The sequence below is a fragment of the Miniopterus schreibersii genome (genome assembly GCF_964146895.1).
Source record: "Miniopterus schreibersii genome assembly, chromosome: X".
In the NCBI taxonomy this organism is placed as follows: domain Eukaryota; kingdom Metazoa; phylum Chordata; class Mammalia; order Chiroptera; family Miniopteridae; genus Miniopterus; species Miniopterus schreibersii.
In genome coordinates, this window is record NC_138104.1 from 29461375 (window position 1) to 29480494 (window position 19120).

General features: G+C 42.3%; 1 protein-coding gene and 1 pseudogene across 3 annotated transcripts in view; both read left to right on the forward strand.

Moving 5' to 3' along the window:
* The window catches only part of SYTL4 (synaptotagmin like 4), a 67054-nt gene that overhangs the window by 38447 nt on the left and 9487 nt on the right, over positions 1-19120 (forward strand). For both annotated transcript variants that reach the window (XM_081126039.1, XM_081126040.1), the window contains 6 exons: positions 5816-5906; positions 6022-6125; positions 6726-6824; positions 7964-8142; positions 8432-8534; positions 17817-17978. In XM_081126039.1, the coding sequence (XP_080982165.1) occupies positions 5816-5906; positions 6022-6125; positions 6726-6824; positions 7964-8142; positions 8432-8534; positions 17817-17978 (738 nt within the window). The remainder of the gene's footprint in view (positions 1-5815; positions 5907-6021; positions 6126-6725; positions 6825-7963; positions 8143-8431; positions 8535-17816; positions 17979-19120) is intronic.
* LOC308551633 (heterogeneous nuclear ribonucleoprotein A1 pseudogene) lies at positions 11552-13851 on the forward strand (annotated as a pseudogene). The gene is made up of 2 exons: positions 11552-11590; positions 13091-13851. The product of its transcript is annotated as a heterogeneous nuclear ribonucleoprotein A1 pseudogene (transcript).

Here is a 19120-nt window from a genome sequence, read left to right on the forward strand (position 1 = left end):
TTCTTTTGTTCATTAGCTTCTTCTTAAAGAAGACCCTTCAACATTTCCTGTAGCGCTGGTTTGGTGGTGATGAACTCCTTTAGCTTTTCCTTGTCTGAGAAGCTCTTTATTTGACCTTCAATTCTAAATGATAGCTTTGCTGGGTAGAGCAATCTTGGCTGTAGTTCCATGTTTTTCATCACTTTGAATATTTCTTGCCACTCCCTTCTGGCCTGCAAAGTTTCTGTTGAGAAATCAGCTGACAGTCGTATGGGTGCTCCCTTGTAGGTAACTAACTGCTTTTCTCTTGCTGCTTTTAAGATTCTCTCTTTGTCTTTAACCTTTGGGATTTTAATGATGATGTGTCTTGCTGTGGGCCTCTTTGGCTTCCTCTTGTTTGGGACCCTCTGTGCTTCCTGGACTTGTAAGTTGATTTCTTTCCCCAGGTAGGGGAAGTTTTCTGTAATAATTTTTTCAAATAGGTTTTCAATTCCTTGGTCTCTTTCTTCCCCTTCTGGCACCCCAATAATACGAATGTTGGGCCTCTTGAAGTTGTCCCAGAGGCTCCTTATACTATTTTCATATTTCTGGATTCTTTTTTCTTTTTGCTCTTCTGGTTGGGTGTTTTTTGTTTCCTCATGTTCCAAATTGCTGATTTGATTCTCAGCGTCCTCTAATCTGCTGTTGATTCCCTGTAAATTATTCTTCATTTCAGTTCCTGTAGCCTTCATTTCAAATTGGTACTTTATTATGTTATCAATTTTCTCAGTTATTTCCCTAATAGTCTGCTTAAACATCCTTATAACCCAAATTCTGAACTCTCTATCTGTTAGCTTGCTTGGATCTATTTCATTTAGTTCCTCTTCTAGAGATTTCTTCTGTTCTTTCCTTTGTGACATGTTTCTTTGCTTCCGCATTTTGGCTGCTTTCAGGTGTTTGTTTCTATGTAGTAGGTAGAGCTGCTATGTCTCCTGGAATTGGTAGAGTGGCTTTGTGTAGTAGGTGTCCTCTAGGGACCAGTGGCTCAGCCTCCCCAGTCACCTGAGCTGGGCCTTCTAGGTGCTCCCCTGTGTGGGCTGTGTGCACTGTCCTGTTGTAGTTGAGCCTTGGTTGCTGATGGCATCCCTGGGAGGAACTGACCTCCAGGCCAATCAGCTGTGAGGACCAGCTGCAGCTACAGCCAAAGAGCTGCTGTGCTGGAGACACCCCTATGGAGCAGGATTTACTTCAGTGGAGCTTTGGTGTTCACAAGTGCGCCCCTTGAGTGTGTCACTTGTGGATGTGGTGGGGTTGTAATCCAGCGTGGTCGAGTCTGACCACCAGGTGCACTGTCTCTGGGGCCTCCCGGGAGGTGCAAAGTCAGCCTCTGCCAGTGCCTTGCCCAGGGCCACCCAGCATGAGCTACACAGCAAACCGTAGCTGGCTGCTCCTTGTGCTGGGCTTGGAGGAGCCCAGGAGAGGCCAAGCTATGAGCCAATGCGGCTGCCGCTAGTGCCAGGCCTAGGGCCGCTTATCAAGCCGTATGGGGCACTCTGCTGCTTGTTTGAGAGATTTTAGGAAAGTCCTAAGCATGAGGCTGGAGAGGCCACTTGCACAGAAAAGCCCCTGGAAATGGCCTGGATGAGCTGCAGGTGGGGGGGCGGGGCCTCCGGGAATCACGGGGCGGGGCCAAAGGGGTGAGTCAGGTGCTGGCGACTCAAATATGGCGCCTGCCTGCTGGCTGTGTGCGGGGAGGACTTGAGAAAGGAGCCATGGCCTCCGCCAGCCCTTCTGCCTGAGAGGAAGCCGCCCTCCGCCTCTCGCCCGGATCTCAGGCAGGTTAGTTCCTCCCCAAGTGTCCCGGGTCCTTTCAGGCCGCTGCCCGGCGCTGGGCTCAGAGGGAGCGTCCGAGTGAGTCTGTGCGCGGGCCCTTTAAGAGGAGCTGCTGGGGCTCCCGCGGCCTCCACGACCCTCAGGGATAGTCCCGCAGGTGTCACAGCCCGGAGTTGTGGGGACGTTTCTTCCCAGCCTGGAGCCCTGGGCTGGGGGCCTGCTGTGGGGCTGGGTCCCCTCGCTCCTCCGGGAAACCTCCGCCGCCGAGATTCCCTCCCGGGTTTCAACCGCAGCACCCGGTGTGGGCCCGCAGCACGTCTTTGTGATTCAGCCCCGACCTGCCCGCGTCTGCGCCCCTCCTCCTGGTCTCGGTGCTCCTTCAGCTCCCTGGTTGTGGGGCTTCTGTCCAGCCAGATTTCAGGAGGCTCAGGATGGCGGTTCTGTATTTTAGTTGTAATTTTGATGTGGTTGCGGGAGGCGGCGGGTGCAGTGGTTACCTACGCCGCCATTTTGTTGTCTCTCAAAAACATTTATTTTTCAGTTACAGTTTACATTCAATGTTATTTTGTTTTAGTTTCAGGTGTACAACATAGTGGTTACATAATCATGTACTTTACAAAGTGATCCCTCCTATATTTCCAGTACCCACCTGGCATCACACATAGTTATTCCAATATTACTGACTATATTCTCTATGCTGTAATTTACATCTCTGTGACTGTTCTGTAACTACCGGTTTGTACTTCTTAACCCCTTTACCTTTTCATCCATCCCTCAAACCCCTCCCCTGTGGCAACTGTCTGTCTGTTCTCTATATCTATGAGTCTATTTTATTTTGTTTGTTCCTCTTTTTGTTCTTTAGATTCCACATATAAGTGAAATCATATGATATTTTTCTTTCTGTGTCTCACTTATTTCACTTAGCATAATACCCTGTATGTCCATCCATGCTATTACAAATGGTAAGATTTCATTCTTTTTTATGCCTGAGTAATATTCCATTGTTTATACTGTATATGTACCACTACTTATTTTTCCACTTCTCTATCGATGAGCACTCAGGTTGCTTCCATATCTTTCAGGTTGTAAATAATGCTGCAATGTACACAGGGGTGCATATATTCTTTCAGATTACTGTTTTTGGTTTCTTTGGATAAATACACAGAAGTAGAATCGCTGGGTCATAAGGAAGTTCCTTTCTTTTTGTTAATCTTCACCCGAGGATATTTTTTTTAGAGGGAGTGAAAGGAACAGAGGGAGGGAAAGAGAAAGTGAGAGAGAGAGAGAGAGAGAGAAACAGAGAAACAGAGAAACAGAGAAACATCCATGTAAGAGAGACACATTGATTGGTTGCCTCCTACACACAACGCGACCAGGGCTGGGGACTGAACCTGCAACCCAGGTATGTGCCCTTGACCTGAAATGGAACCCACAACCCTTCGGTGGATGGGCCAGCCAGGCCAGGGCAGAAGTTTCATTTTAAATTAAAAATTTTTAAAGAACCTCCACACTGTTTTCCAAAGTGGATGCACCAACAGCGTAAGAGGGTTCCCTTTTTTCAATATCTTTGCTAACACTTGTTATTTGTTGATGATTTATTGATGATAGCCATTCTGACAGATGTGAGGTGACATCTCATTGTGATTTTAATTTGCATTTCTCTGATGATTAGGGACACTGAGCATCCTTTTCATATGTCTTTTGGGCATCTGTATGTCCTCTTTGGAGAAATGCTGTTGAATCCTTCTAGTATATTCTTCAATTCAGATATTGTATTCTTCATCTCTGGTTCTTTTTGATGGTTTCTATGTCCTTTTTATGGTTACTATCTTTTTATTGAAGTTTTCCCTGAGTTTTTCTATTCTTCTAATTTCCCATTGTTTTGAATGCTCTATCTGGTAAATTTCTTGTCTCCATTTCATTTAGTTCTTTTTCTGGAGACTACTGTTCTTTCATTTGGTGCATGTTTCTTTGTCTTCCCATTTTAGCTGCCCCTTTGTATTTGTTTCTGTGTATTAGGTACATTTGCTATGTTTCTGAGTCTTGGTAGGTTAGCCTTATGTAGTAGGTGTCCTGTGGGTCTTTGTGACACATTCTCCCTGATCATCTAAGCTGGGTGACCCAGGACTGTCCCATGTGTGGGTTATATAAGCCCTTCTGTTGTAGTTGAGTCTTTATTGCTGTTGGCCTCTGTTGGTGGGTCAGCTCTCAGGCTGGCTAACTGTGAGGATTGACCCTAGCCACAGTGTATGAGTTGCTGTGTGTAAGCTGACCCCAAAAAGCGGACTTTCTCCAGCTGGTCTTGCCTGCTGAGACCTCCCTTTGTGTATGTCACTTGTGGAGCTGATTGGATCATGCCTTCATGTGACCTGGAGCTAGCCACTGAGTGCGTTTGTTCTGAGGCCTCCTGGGAGGGATTCTGTTGCAGGTCAATGTCAGATGCTGCCTATGATCTGCCCTGACATACCTGTTAGGAGCTGCAAAGTGATACGTGATTGGTAGTTGCCTGTGTTGGGCCCAGATGTGCGTGGGAGGGGCCAAGCAGCATACCAAGGCTGGTGGCCACCAGTACTGGGCCTGGGGCAGGTCAGCATAAGGCTCAAGGCACCCTAATATCTGCTACTACCTGCCAGCTGCCTGTTAGGCTCAAATAGTTAAAGCCTCAGACGGTACATGAGTTACTTGAGGCAGGTTCTCAGTTAGTCACCAGGTAGGAGTAAATGGTGTTCATCGGGTTAATATAGATTCAAACTCAGCACCAGTGCTGAGTGTGAGGCCACTCAGCAAAAGTCTCTGGATACAAGGTCAGGCACCATCTACCTGTAGTCTGCCGACCTCTAGGATGAGACTGGGTCTGAGGGAGTCATCCGAGTAGAGCCAGTAGAGTTCATCTGGTTAGAACAGATTAAGATTTGGCCATGCAGAAGGATGGCTCTGCACAAGAATGATGGTACCTGTCAGCCACATGGAAAGACATCCCTTGCCCTAAAGCCACTAAACTCAGGGAGTCGGCAGGGTTGGGCTAATGCAGTTCTTCAGGCTGATGCTATGGTGGGCCCAACACAGGAGCATTGGTACCAGTAAGACATGTGGGGGGAAATGGCCCTAGCCCTAAAGCCACACAACTCAGTCTCTTCCTGTGTGTCTCTGACACCCCCTAAGATTGTTTGGAGTCCTTGAAGAGTTTTTTTAAGAAAGACTGCAATGCAGGCCCAGGCTGGTTGCTGCTGGTAAAGCCTACAGCTGAGTGTGAGCTGGGCAGGGTGGTGTATAAAAGAGTTGGCAGGGTGGGTTTGTATAGCTCTCTCCTGGCTGATGCCATATGGAGAGGAGTGCTTGACCCAGGATCAGATGGCATCTGTGTGCAGTGTGGGAGAGGGACTTAACACAGGGACATTGACGGCAGTCCCTCTAGCCCTGGTCCTGAAGCCACACAACTCAATTTCTCCCTGTATGACATTGGAATCCTATGAATTGCCATCCCTCCATTGTAGCCCAGGGTTTGTGCCTGCAAGTGAGATTTTGTGCACTGCTTTTTTCAGAGGGTGCCTGGGTTTCCAGCAATCTCCCATCTGACCTGAGTGGACAGAATCCCCACTGATTTTCAACACCAGATATTATGTGGGCTCTTCTTCCATGTACTGGTACTCTGTTCTGGGAAGCCCGGCATGGGGTTGAGATCTCTTGCTTCTCAGGGGAGACCTCGGCAGCTGAGATACTCTTTTAGATTCTCAACCATGGCAGATGGGTGTGGGGCCAGCCTTTTTTGCATCTCCACCCTTCCTACCAGTCTCGAAGTAGCTTTTCCTGTAAACCTTTAGTTATGGGACTTCTGTTAGGCTAGTTTTCAGATGGTTACCCAGGTTGATTGTTCTATAATTTAGTTGTAATTTTGATGTGGTCCTGGGAGGAGGTGAGTGTAACTTCTACCTACTCTGCCATCTTGGATCAATTCCCTGAGCCTTACTCCATCCTTTCACTTATCCAACTGTCTTTTTCATTTCCTTGCCCTGTTCCTTCCTAGGAAACTCAGTCTGGACGTCAAAATGTGGTATCTGTCGATGAGGGTGAAATGATATTTAAGAAGAACACCAGAAAAATCTTCAGGCCTTCAGGTAGCTGTCTTCCCTTCATGGCCTTTTGAGACTGAAGTTCTGAGTGCCCTTGATGGGTTCTTGGTATGGAGAATAGTAGGTCTTTTTTGATTTGGGATTTTGGTCTTCCACTCAGAATATACTAAATCTGTGATTGATCTTCGCCCGGAAGATGTGGGGCATGAAAGTAGCTCCTTGGGAGACAGAAGCAAATCTGTCCCTGGTCTCAGTGTGGATATGGTAAGTACCTTTGTATTTCACTTGGTCACTAGGTGAAATTTTATATATCTAAAGTAGACTTTAGTACCTGATAATTTCTACTAACCTGTTTAATTATTTAGGAAAAAGCAACATGAATCTTTATTTTCCCAAACTGCTAAAGTAAATCTGGTTGCTGAATTGCTTAAAGGAAGACTGTCTTCACTGTCTCTTTTATCTTCTAATACATTGCTTGATATATGGTTCGGTGCTCAAATAAATACTTATTTTGATTAAAATGTAAATGGATGGTTGGGTTGGGGAAGTCAAATGGGAAAGAGATATTTTTTTAATATATCTTTATTGATTTCAGAGAGAGGAAGGGAGAGGGAGAGAGAAAGAGAAACATCAATGATGAGAGTCATTAATCGACTGCCTCCCGCACACCCCCTACTGGGGCTCGAGCCCACAGCCCAGGCATATGCCCTGACCGGGAATCGAACCGCAATCTCCTGGATCCTAGGACGATGCTCAACTGCTGAGCCACGCCCGCAGTAATTATGGCTCCAACTAAAGGAAGGATGTTAGTCTTTGAGCTATTTCTTAATTTTATTAACTCTAAGTTTATATGTATTGCTTTAGGAAGAGGAAGAGGAGGAAGAAGAAGAAGACATTGACCACCTGGTGAAGCTGCATCGCCAGAAACTAGCTAGAAGCAGCCTTCGAAGTGGCTCCTCCATGGTAAGTTCTATTATTTCTTTGACTGTAGACATGTTTGGATACCAGGAAGGAAGGAAGCACCACCTTGGAGCAGAATCAGGACCTGGGGAAATCATTCTAGTCACTCTTTCCAGGTAACCTAGATGCGTTCGTTCCTGTCCTCAATTTTAGACCGCAGTTGCTTCCTGCACAGCTAGGTGACTTCCTCAGCCTCTGCCCTAGAGATTATTATGTCAGGTAAGAATTAGGGCTAGAGGCGTGCCTCATCACAGCTTTGTGAACAGTAACCTGTAACTTTCCTAAAGAGTTACTTTGGAAAGAGTTACTTTCCTAAGAGTTACTTACCATGAAGTTAGCAAGGTCAGATTGCTTCATTAGAGCCCAACCCAGATCTCACATTCAAGAGTAGGGAGTCTCATGAGAAGGGCCCTGGCAGGATTAATTGGAATCAGGGTATGATTAAGGAGCAACAATACCAATCAGAATCATGAAATTAAAAGAACATTTAAGAATCAGGACCTAGTTACATCATAAGTATGAAGACTGATGTTTAGGAGGAACAAGAGTCCGGACCCAGGGTGGTCCCAGTTTGTTCCTGCTCACACACAGGAAGAGAATAATGGACTTGTGAGTTTATCACTACCTGAGAGGAAGATGTCTTTTTACCTCTGATGGGATTTTCTTCCCAATTCTGATTCATTCACTTTTTTTCTATAGCCCTTGATAGGAATAAGATAAATGAAAGAAACCCACAGAGAATTAAGGCGCTTTGTTTTCATTAGTAACTGTCCCCTCCTAGCCAATGTTTTAGCATATGTAACATATACCAAAAATGAACTTACATCCACCTTACCTCTATACCTTGCCCGCCTTCTGGAGCAGGTGAAAATTAACAATAAAATGTGTAAAAATAGGGGAAGAGGAGAAGCTAAGAGCCTATGCGAGCCATGAGCTGATTTATTAGCCTGAAGGACCGTGAGAGTGCTCCTAGATGTCTCTTACACTCTGAGTACAAGATTGTTGGCAGTAGTGGCTTGTTGTAGGGACTTTTGAAACTTTTGTTTTATTCAATGACTGTAATTTTATCATGAGGGAAGATGGGAACCATGTGGGTGGGGGAGTATGCCTTCCCCAGATGTTTGTGGGTGCTTTATCTTCAGAGTACAATAGGCAGCACGATGAGCATCTATAGTGAAGCTGGCGATTTCGGGAACATCTCTGTTACTGGCAAGATTGCCTTTTCCCTGAAGTATGAGCAGCAAACACAGACTTTGGTCATCCACGTGAAGGAGTGCCAACAGCTGGCTTATGCCGATGAAGCCAAGAAGCGCTCTAATCCGTGAGTGTTTCTAGAACCCGTCTGCTGCTCTGAGATGAGAACTCAGACCCTGGCATCTATCTGGGAACTCAAACTGAGATTATCACTTCCTGGGAAGGATGTGTGATTGAGAGTGGTTAGGAGAGATGTGGGAAAGGGACCAGGATTGGGAAAATGCAAGAATGGCGTATCTAAGAGGGCTTGATGTGACATTTTAATTTCCTCATGGCATATATGTATATGAAGAGCAGGGAAGTAAAGAATGGGTTGAGAAAAGAGTGAATTACTCAGTACTCTCCTTGGTTTCCAGATATGTGAAGACTTATCTACTGCCTGACAAGTCCCGGCAAGGAAAAAGAAAAACCAGTATCAAGCGGGACACCATAAATCCATTATACAATGAGATCTTCAGAGTAAGTATCTAGACCTGGAGGGAAGGGAAACGTGTTCTGTCTCGTGTACTAAGTAAGCTGTAGCTATTCTCCTGCTATATGGTTGGTTGACGTGGTTTTCAGTGGCCATGTCTGTGTCTGAGGATACACTATGGGCTTCTGTTCACACCCTGACCTCCCAGAGAAGAGAACAAAGGTCATCTGGCTTTCTTGGATTGTTGTGAAGTTGGAGATTCACATTACCACAAATCTCTGTTTAAAAAGTCATTTGGGGGATCAAAGATGGTAGCAGAGTAGATGGAAGTTACACTTACCTTCTCCCAGGACCATATCAAAATTACAACTAAACTACAGAGCAATCAACCTGAATATCTATCTGAGGACTAGCTGAACAGAAGTGATAACTAAGGATATACAGAAGAAACCATGTTGAGACTGGTAGGAGGGGCAGAGATGTGAATAGGGCTGGCCTTGTACTCGATTACGGTGGTTTAGAATCTAAAGGGATATTTCAGCTGAAGAGGTCCCCCCCAGTGGAGCAAGGGACCTCAACCCCATGCCACTCTCCCTAACCCAGAGTACCACAGTTGGGAACAGGAGCCCACATAATATCTGGCTGTGAAAATCAGCAGGGATTCTATCCACCCAGGTATGATGGGAGACTGCTGGAAACCCAGGCAGTCTTCTTAAAGAACCAATGCACAAAATCTCACTTGTAGGCAGCACCCTGAGCTCTTGGAAGGGATGGTCGCTTAGAGGGGACCAGATTCATACAGGGAGAGATTAGGTTGAGTGGCTTTGGGGAAGGGGCTGGAGGGACAGCTGCTGGTGTACTTGTGCTGGGTCTCTCTTTTATACTGCCCACAGATGCCATCTTTCCTAGGTCGAGCACTCCCCTCCATATGGCATTAGCCAGGAAAGATGCACTAGCCCCTCCCCACTGACTACCTGAGGCTCCACTCAGCCAAGATAGCTCACAGTGGAGAAATCTGCTCACAGCCTCCAGCCTGAACCTGCATTGCAGTCTTTCTTGAAAAACTCTCAAGGAAGTTCAGGCAAACTCAGGGAATGCCAGAGACACACAGGGAGAGACTGAGTTTGTGGCTTTTGGGTGAGGGCCATTTTTCCCCATACGCATGAGAAGGCACCACCGTTCCTGTGTTTGGCTGGTCTCCATGATCCCATAGCATCAGCCTAGGGAGAAACACTAGCCCCTCTCTGCCAACTCCCTTAGGGCCTTCCCCACTGCAAAGGCCTGCAGGCCTCAGGCAGATAGCAGCTGGCTTTGGCATACCCTGAGACTTTTGCTAAGTGGGTTTAGACTTAGCACTGGTGCCTACTTTGAATCTGTATGAAACACTCACCCCTACCTGGTAACTCTGTAAGAACCTACCTCATGCAACTCATGTAGTGCCAGAGACTCTTTTAGAGGCTGAGTCTAACAGGCAACCAGCAGGTAGTGGTGAGTTTCAGGGTCCTTGGGACTTTTGGTGATCTGCCCCAGACTCAGTATTGGTGTCAGCCAGCCTTGGCACACAGCTTGGCCCCTCCAATAAGGAACTAGGCCCAGGAGGGGAGCTACCAACTATGGATTGCCTTGTGGCTCCTAACAGGTAGCCCAGGACCAGCTGCAGACTGTCTGAAATTGACATCCACTGGAGTCCCTCCCAGGAGGCCCCAGAACCAACACATTGATGGCTAGCTTCAGACCACATCAGAACATGATCTGATTAGCTCCACAAGTCTCACACAGAAAGGGAGGACTTGGCATGCACCAAAACCTGCACTTGTAAGTTCCTCCTCATGGGGTCAGCAGCTCATACACTGTGGTCGGAGTCAATCCTCATAGGCAGCCAGCCTGAGGGTCAACTCCACTCATAGTCGGGCCAACAGCATTCAAGACTCAACTACAACAGGAGGGATCACATAACCCACACAAGAGACACTCCTAAATCACCCAGCTCAGATAATCATGGAGACTGCACTGTTAAGACCCAGAGAACACTTACTACATAAGACAACCCTACAAAAACTGGGAGAAATAGCTTATCTACTGAATATGTAGAAACAAACACAGAGAGACAGCCAAAATTGGGAGATAAAGAAACATGTCCCAAATAAAATAAAATAAGAAATCTCCAGAATAGAAAATAAATGGAATAGAGGCAAACAATGTAGAGATGCAGAGTTCAAAATAATGGTTATAAGGATGCTCAAGGAACTTAAAGGAAGAATGGATGAACTTAGTGAGAATTTATAAAAAAGAGATACTAAGCATAAAAAAGGACATAGAAACCATAAAAATAACCAGTCAGAAATAAAGAATACAATAATTGAAATGAAGAATACACTATCAGGAATCAACAGCAGATTAGATGAAGAAGATTGAATCAGTGATTTGGAAGAAAGTGTAACAGAAAACACCCAATCAGAGCATTAAAAAGAAAAAGAAAAATTTTTTAATGAAGACTTGGGGATCTCTGTGAAAACATCAAGTGTAACAACATCCACATCATATGGAAACAAGAAGAGACAGAGCAATTGATTGAAAATCTATTTGAAGAAATAATGACTGAAAACTTTCCTAACCTGATGAATTAAAAAGACACACAGGTCCAGGAAACACAGAGAGTCTCAAACAAGGTGAATCCAAAGAAACCCACACTAAGACACATCATAATTAAAACAGCAAAGGTTAAAGACAAGGAGAAAATCGTAGAAGCAAGAGAAAGACAGTTACCCACAAAGGAGCCCCCATAAGACTGAGAGCTGATTTCTCAACACAAACTTTTCAGGCCAGAAGTAACTGGCATGAAATATTCAAAGTAATGATAGCGCAGCTGGCATGGCTCAGCGGTTGAGCATCGACCTAGGATCCAGGAGATCAGGCTTTGGTGCCAGGTCGGGACACATGCCCGGGTTGCGGGCTGCAGCCAATCAGTGACTCTCTCATTGATGTTTCTGGCTCTCTCTCTCCCTCTCTCTTCCTCTCTCTGAAATCAATAAAGATATATTTAAAAACAAAACAAAACAAAGTGATGATAAATAAAGACCTAGAACCAAGATTATTCTATCCCGTAAGGCTACCATTTAAAATTGAAGGAAAATAAAGCATTTCCCAGAGAAGAAAAGCTAAAGGAGTTCATCACCACCAAACCAGTATTACAAGATATGTTAAAGGGAGTTCTCTATGAAGAAAAAAAGAAAGAAAAAAAAGAAAAACGTAGATATGAATAAAAATGGCAATGAATAGGTGCCTATAAATAATCACTTTTAATTTAAATGGATTAGGTGCTCCAATCAAAATAAACCGACAAAATAGGTCCAGAGACATATTTTGCATGGAACAGAATAACAGATCTCAGAGGAGAGGGTGGTTGAGGGGATGAGAAGAGATTAACCAAAGAATATATATGCATATAGTCATAGCCCATGGACACAGACAATAGTGTGGGGAAGACATGGGGTGGGGCAGGGGCTGGGTGGAAGGGGGATAAGGAGGGGAATATGGGAGACAGCTGTAATATTGTTAACAATTAAAAAGGCATAGGGTGTTTAAATGGATAATAACATAAGATCCATATATATGCTGTCTGCAAGAGACCCACTTTAGATCGAAAGACACACAGACTGAAAATAAAGTATGGAAAAAGATATTTTATGCAAATGGATGAAAAAAAAAGCTGGGATATCAGTACTATATCAGACAAAATAGAGCTTAAAACAAAGGCTATAATAAGAGTCAAAGAAGGACACTACATAGCGATTAAAAGATCACTCCATACAATTATCCTTGTAAACATTTATGCACCCTACACAGGAGCACCTAAATATATATTAAAAAATGTTGATGGACATAAAGGGAGAGTTCAACAGCAATACAGTCATAGTAGGGGACTTTAACACCCATTGACATCACTGGAGAGATCTTCCAGATGGAAAGTCAACAAGGAAACAGTGGCCTTAAATGACACATTAGACCAGATGGATTTAATAGATGTTTTTGGAGCATTTCACCAAAAAACTATAGAATATACATTATTTTAAAGTGCACAAGGAACTTTTTGGTAGAATAGACCACATGTTAAAACATAAAACAAGTCTCAATAAATTTAAGAAGACTGAAATCATGTCAAGTATCTTTTTCAACCATAATGTATGAAACTAGAAATCAATTACAATAAAATAAAACTGAAAAACACACAAACACATGGAGGTTAAATAACATATTACTAAGAAATAAATGGGTTAACAATAAGCTCAAGGAAGAAATCAAAAGATGCCTTGAGACAAATAAAAATGAAAACACAACCACCCCCAAAATGTATGAGACACAGCAAGAGCAGTCCTAAGAGGGAAATTCATAGCAATACAGGCCTACCTCAAGAAAAATGTCGAATAAACAATATAACCTTACAGCTAAAGAAACTAGAAAAAGAACAACAAAGCCCAAAGTGAGTAAAAGAAAGAAAATAATGATCATAGAGGAAATAAACAAAATGGAGTCTAAAAAGAAAATATAGCTTTCTCCCAGTGGATGCCACCGAGTAAGCAACATCAGTTTCCCCCTCCTGCAGTCCTCATGTCTAAGTCAGAGTCTCCAAAAGCCTGAACAGCTTCAGAAGCTCTTTATCAGAGGTTTGGGCTTTAAAACAACCAGAGTCTGAGGAGTGATTATGAGCAATGGGGAATCCTCACAGACTGTGTGGTGATGAGAGATCCAAACATCAAGCACTCCAGAGGCTTTGGGTTTATCACGAATGCCACTGTGGAGGAGGTGGATGCAGCCATGGATGTAGCCAAGGTCACACAATGTGGATGGAAGAGTTATGGAACCAAAGAATGCTGTCTCAAGAGAAGATTCTCAAAGACCTGGTGCCTACTTAACTATGAAAAAGATTTTTGTCAATGGTATTAAAGACACTGAAGAACATCACCTGAGAGATTATTTTGAACAGTGTGGGAAAATTGAAGTGATAGAAATCATGACTGACTGAGGCAGTGGCAAGAAGAGAGGTTCACTTTTTGTAACCTTTAATGACCATGACTCTGTAGACAAGACTGTCATTCAGAAATACCATAATGTGAATAACCATAACTGTGAAGTAAGAAAACAAGAGGTGGCTAGTGCTTTATCCAGCCAAAGAGGTCGAAGTGGTTCTGGAAACTTTGGTGGTGGTCGTAGAGGTGGCTTTGATGGGAATGACAACTTTGGTTATGGGGGAAACTTCCGTGCTAGAGGTGGCTTTGGTGGCAGCCATGGTGGTGGTAGATATGGTGGCAGTGGGGTGGCTATAATGTATTTGGTAATGATGAAAGCAATTTTGGAGGTGGCTGAAGCTACAATGATTTTGGCAGTTATAATAATCAGTCTTCAAATTTTGGACCCGTGAATGGAGGAAACTTGGAGGCAGAAACTCTCACCCCTAAGGTGGTGAGAACACCAATCCTTTGCCAAACCACAAAACCAAGGTGGTGATGGCAGTTCCAGCAGCACCAGTAGCTATGGCAGTGGCAGAAGTTTGTAATTACTGACAGGAAACAAAGCTTAGCAGGGGAGGAGAATCTGAGAGCTGACAGGGAAGCTACATGTTACAACAGATTTGTGGACTCAGCCAAGCACAGTGGTGGCAGGACCTAGCTGCTACCAAGAAGACGTGTTTTAGACAATACTCGTGTATGGGCAAAAAACTTGAGGACAATATTTGTGACTACCTATATAATAGGTTATTTTAGTTTCTGTTCGGTGGAAAATATAAAGCATTCCAACAAAGGGTTTTAATATGTACTTTTCTTTTGCACCCATGTTGATTGCTAAATGTAACAGTATGATCATGATGAATAAATGTGTCTTTTAAAAAAAGAAACAAAAGATCAATGAAGCCAAGAGCGGGTGCTTTAAAATGATAAACAAGATTGATAAACCTTTAATCAAGTCATCAGGAAAAAGAGAGGACCTAAATAAATAAAATTAGAAATGAAAGAGGATGAGTAACAACTGACACCACAGAAATACAAAGGATCATAAGAAAATACTATGAACAATCATATGTTCACAAATAGGACAATGGATAAATTCCTAGAAACCTACAATCTTCTAAGAGTGAATCAAGAAGAAACATTATCTGAACAGACCAATTGTAACCAACAAAATCAAAGCAGTAATAAAAAATCTCCCAACAAACAAAAGTCCTGGACTGATAGACTTCACAGGTGAATTTTGCCAAACATTCAAATAATTAATACCTATCCTCCTCAAACCATCCCAAAAAATTTCAATAGAAGGGAAAATTCCCAAGCTCATTTTACATGGGCAACATTATTTTGATTCCAAAACCAGATGAAGACACTGTAGAAAGAGAATTATATGTCAATATCCCTGATGAACTTAGATGCTAAAATCCTTAATAAAATATTAGCAATCAGATTCAGTAATACATTAAAAAGATCAAGTGGGATTTATTCTGGGGATGCAACATTGATACAATATTCACAAATCAATAAATGAGATATATCATGAACAAAATGAAGGATAAAAATAACATGGTCATATCAATAGATGCAGAAAAAACATTTGATAAAATACAGTACCCATTTATGATAAAAACTCAGTGAAGTGGGAATAGAGGGATCATACCTCAGCATAATAAAGGCCACATATGACAAACACACAGCCAACATCATACTCAGTGGGCAAAAGCTAAAAGTGTTTCTTTTAAGATCAGGAAGAAGACAGGGTTGTCACCTCTCACCGCTCTTATTCAGCATAGTACTGGAAATCCTAGCTAGAGCAATCAGACAAGAAGAAGAAATAAAAGGCATCCAAATTGGAAAGGAGGTATTAAAACCATCATTATTTGCAGATGACATGATCATGTATATAGGTAACCCTAAAGACTTCACCAAAAAACTACTAGATCTAATAAATGAATTTGACAAAGTAGCAGTATACAAAATTAAAATTCAGAAATTGGTGGCATTTTTTACATAATAATGAACTATCAGAAAGAGAAATTAAGAAAACAATTGCATTTACTATTGCAACAACAAAAAAGGTACCCATGAATAAATTTAACCAAGGAGGTAAAAGACCTGTACTCAGAAAATTATAAGATACTGTAGAAAGAAATTGAGGAGATAAAATAAGTGGAAGCATACACCATGTTCATGGGAAGGAAAAATTAGCATAATTAAAATGTCCATACTACCCAAAGCGATCTATAGATTCAATGCAATTCCTATCAAGATACCAATGCGCATTTCACAAAAGTAGAACAAATATTCCCAAAATTTATATGGAACCACAAAAGACCCCAAATAGCCTCAGCAATCTTGAGAAAGAAAAACAGTGTTGGAGGTATCACACTACCTGATATCAAACCATTCTACAAGACCATAGTAATCAAAACAGCATGGTATTTGCACAAGAACAGGCATATAGATCAGTGGAACAGAATAGAGAGCACAGAAATAAGCCCACACCTTTATGGTCAATTAATATTTGACAAAGGAAACAAGAACATACAATGAGGCAAATACAGTCTATTTAATAAATGGTGTTGGGAAAATTGGACAGATGCAAACAAAACAGGAAACTAGACCACCAACTTACACCATACACAAGAATAAACTAAAAATGCATTAAAGACTTAAATGTAAGTTGTGAAACCATAAAAATCCCAGAAGAAAATATAGGCAGTAAAATTTCAGACATTCATAGCAATATTTTTGCCAATATATCTCCTAGGGCTAGGGAAACAGGAAAAAAATAAACAAATGGGATTCATCAAACTAAAAAGCTTTTGCACAGCAAAAGAAACCATCAGCAAAATGAAAAGGGAACACACTGAATGAGAGAACATATTTGCCGATGATACATCTGATAATGGCTTAATTTCCAAAATTTATAAAAAACTTAAGCAATTCAACACCAAAGAAACAATCAATCTAATTAAAAAAAACGAGGAAAAGACCTGAATAGACTCTTCTCCAAAGAGGACACACAGATGGCCAATACACATGAAAAAAAATGCTCAACGTCACTAATCATCAGAGAGATGAAAATTAAAACCACATTGAGACACCACCTCATGCCTGTCAGAATAGTATCATCAATAAATTAAAAAACAAGTGCTGGTGAGGATGTGGAGAGAAGGTACCCCTGGTAAACTATTGGTAGGAATGCAGACTAGTTCAGCCACTGTGGAAAACAGTATGTAGTTTCTTCAAAAAATTAAAAATGAAGCTGCTTCCCACCCAGTGCCCACTTCTAGTAATATATCCTAAGAAATCTGAACTTGTAGCAGGTTAAGGGCCCTTGAGTGGCCTCAATTTTCCCAGCAGCCCATCCAAAGAACCCAAACTGAATGAAGGATTAGTTTAGCCCATTACTAGCCCCACAATCCTACAAGGTAGACATTACTGTGATTCTATTTTAGATATGAAGGAACTGAAGTCCAGAGAGGTTAAACCATGTGTGTAAAGACACACAGAGAGTGAGAAGGCTGGATGCCCAATTCCAAATCCAGTGCTCTTTCAGCCACGCCGGGATTGCCTGGAGCAGGAGCAGGACCTGGTAGGTGGTAGTGAGAGAGGACAATCAAGAATGGAAGCAGGAAGTTTGAGTAGATTATTCAAGTGAGGGGAATACCATGGGATTCAGCCAGAGTTAAAAAACATACACAAAATGAACAAACAAAATAGAAACAGACTTACAGATACAGACAACACAGTGCTGGGTGCCAGAAGGGAAGAAGTTAGGGTTAGGGGGACTGGCTGAAAAAAGTGAAGGGATTAAAAAGTATTAATTGGTAGTTACAAAATAGTAATGGGGATGTATAGTAAAACATAGGTAATATAGTGAACAGTATTGTAATAAATGTATGGTGCCAGGTGGGTACTTGAAATATTGGGGGGGAACACTTTGTAAAACTTAGGATTGTCTGACCACTATGCTGTACACCTGAAAGTGATACAAAATAATGTTGACTATAATCTATAGTTGAAAAGTAAAATTTAAAAAACATCATTTGGGATCAGGAGTCTCGACAGCTTTTTTGGAATGTTCCAGTATTCTCTTACCCACTCAAGGAAAATTAATTTCCAGGTACTCCCATGTAATATGGTAGGTTTTTGTCAAATGGGGCAAGTAGAGGCTTTGAGTGTGGAAACTCAGAGTGCTTAGGGACTAGAGTAACGAGATATTTAGTACTATGGACTTTGGGTATGGCTGCTCAGATTTTGGAATAATCTTTGCTGAGAAATTATCACTAATTATCTTGGCCTTCTCCTTGTTTTTCACAGTATGAGATCCCAGAATCTCTCCTGGCCCAGAGGACGTTGCAGTTCTCAGTTTGGCATCATGGTCGTTTTGGTAGAAACACTTTTCTTGGAGAGGCAGATGTCCAGATGGATTCCTGGAAGCTTGATAAGAAACTGGATCATTGCCTCCCTTTGCATGGAAAGGTAGTCTGTTTTTACAACTCGGGCAATTTGGATCTGAGGTGGCATTGTCTGCAGTGTCCTCTGCCGGTACATGCTGGTAATGTCTTTGAATGTAGCCTGCTGTATAGTTCTAGCGCCCCCCTGTGGGAGTTTCTGAGTTTGACAGTAATTTCAGATGCACTTGTATGGCTGGCACAGGATCAAACCATAGTTTTCCCTTGAAAAGTCTTTCATATGTGTGCCACACTTTTCCTCCTAACCTTCCAGAGCCTGGGCGCATCCTAACATCCTAACTTGCACCTCTTCTCCAAGCTAACCTTTTGGGTGTATCCTAATCTGCATTCCTTTTCTAATCTAACCTTTTCACTAAAGAAGTGGGAAGTAAAGCAATTCATGGAGTTCCAATGACTGTTCTCTTGGTCACACAAGCCAGGGAAATGGAGATGGCAGCTCAGATGAGAGTTTAGCAGTGAGTATAACAGTGCCTGGGATTTGAGTGCAGACCTGGATTTGAATCCTGGTACTGCTATTTGCCAGGTAGTTAAGTCACCTAATTTATAAAATAACTTAGGTAAGTCACCTAACTTCTGTGAACCTTAGTTTCTTCATCTATAAAATGGAGATAATAATATTCCTCTTTTGCAGGATTGTATGCAAAGTACCAATTGTATGCAAAGTGCCTGGCACATAATGGACATTCGATAGGTTGCTGTCATTCTGGTTAAGATAAAGTTGCTAAAACAGAGGACTTCTTGATTATCAGAACTGTTCAATGGCAAAGTTCTTCTGTAAAATTTTTTGACACTAGCATTTTAAATGCTAAAGATAGGACATGGTACATAGAATATCTTTGGAAGGATAGACAGACAAGAAACTACTAGTAGTGGCTGCCTCTAGGAAAAGAGACTGAGGTGGGAGGGCAATTAAGTTTTCTCTATATGCCCTTTTATAATGTTGGAACTTTTTACCGTGTGTGTATATGTGGATATGTGTGCATGTGTGTGTATCACTTATTAAGAAAATTAAGAATAAAAGCATTTATATGTACATGGTTGAAAATTAAAACAACATAGAAATGTATAAGAAGAAAAGTAGGTTCTATTCCCTAGAAATAACCACTGTTTATCAACTACTTGGATATCTTTATAGAAATTTTAAGCAGC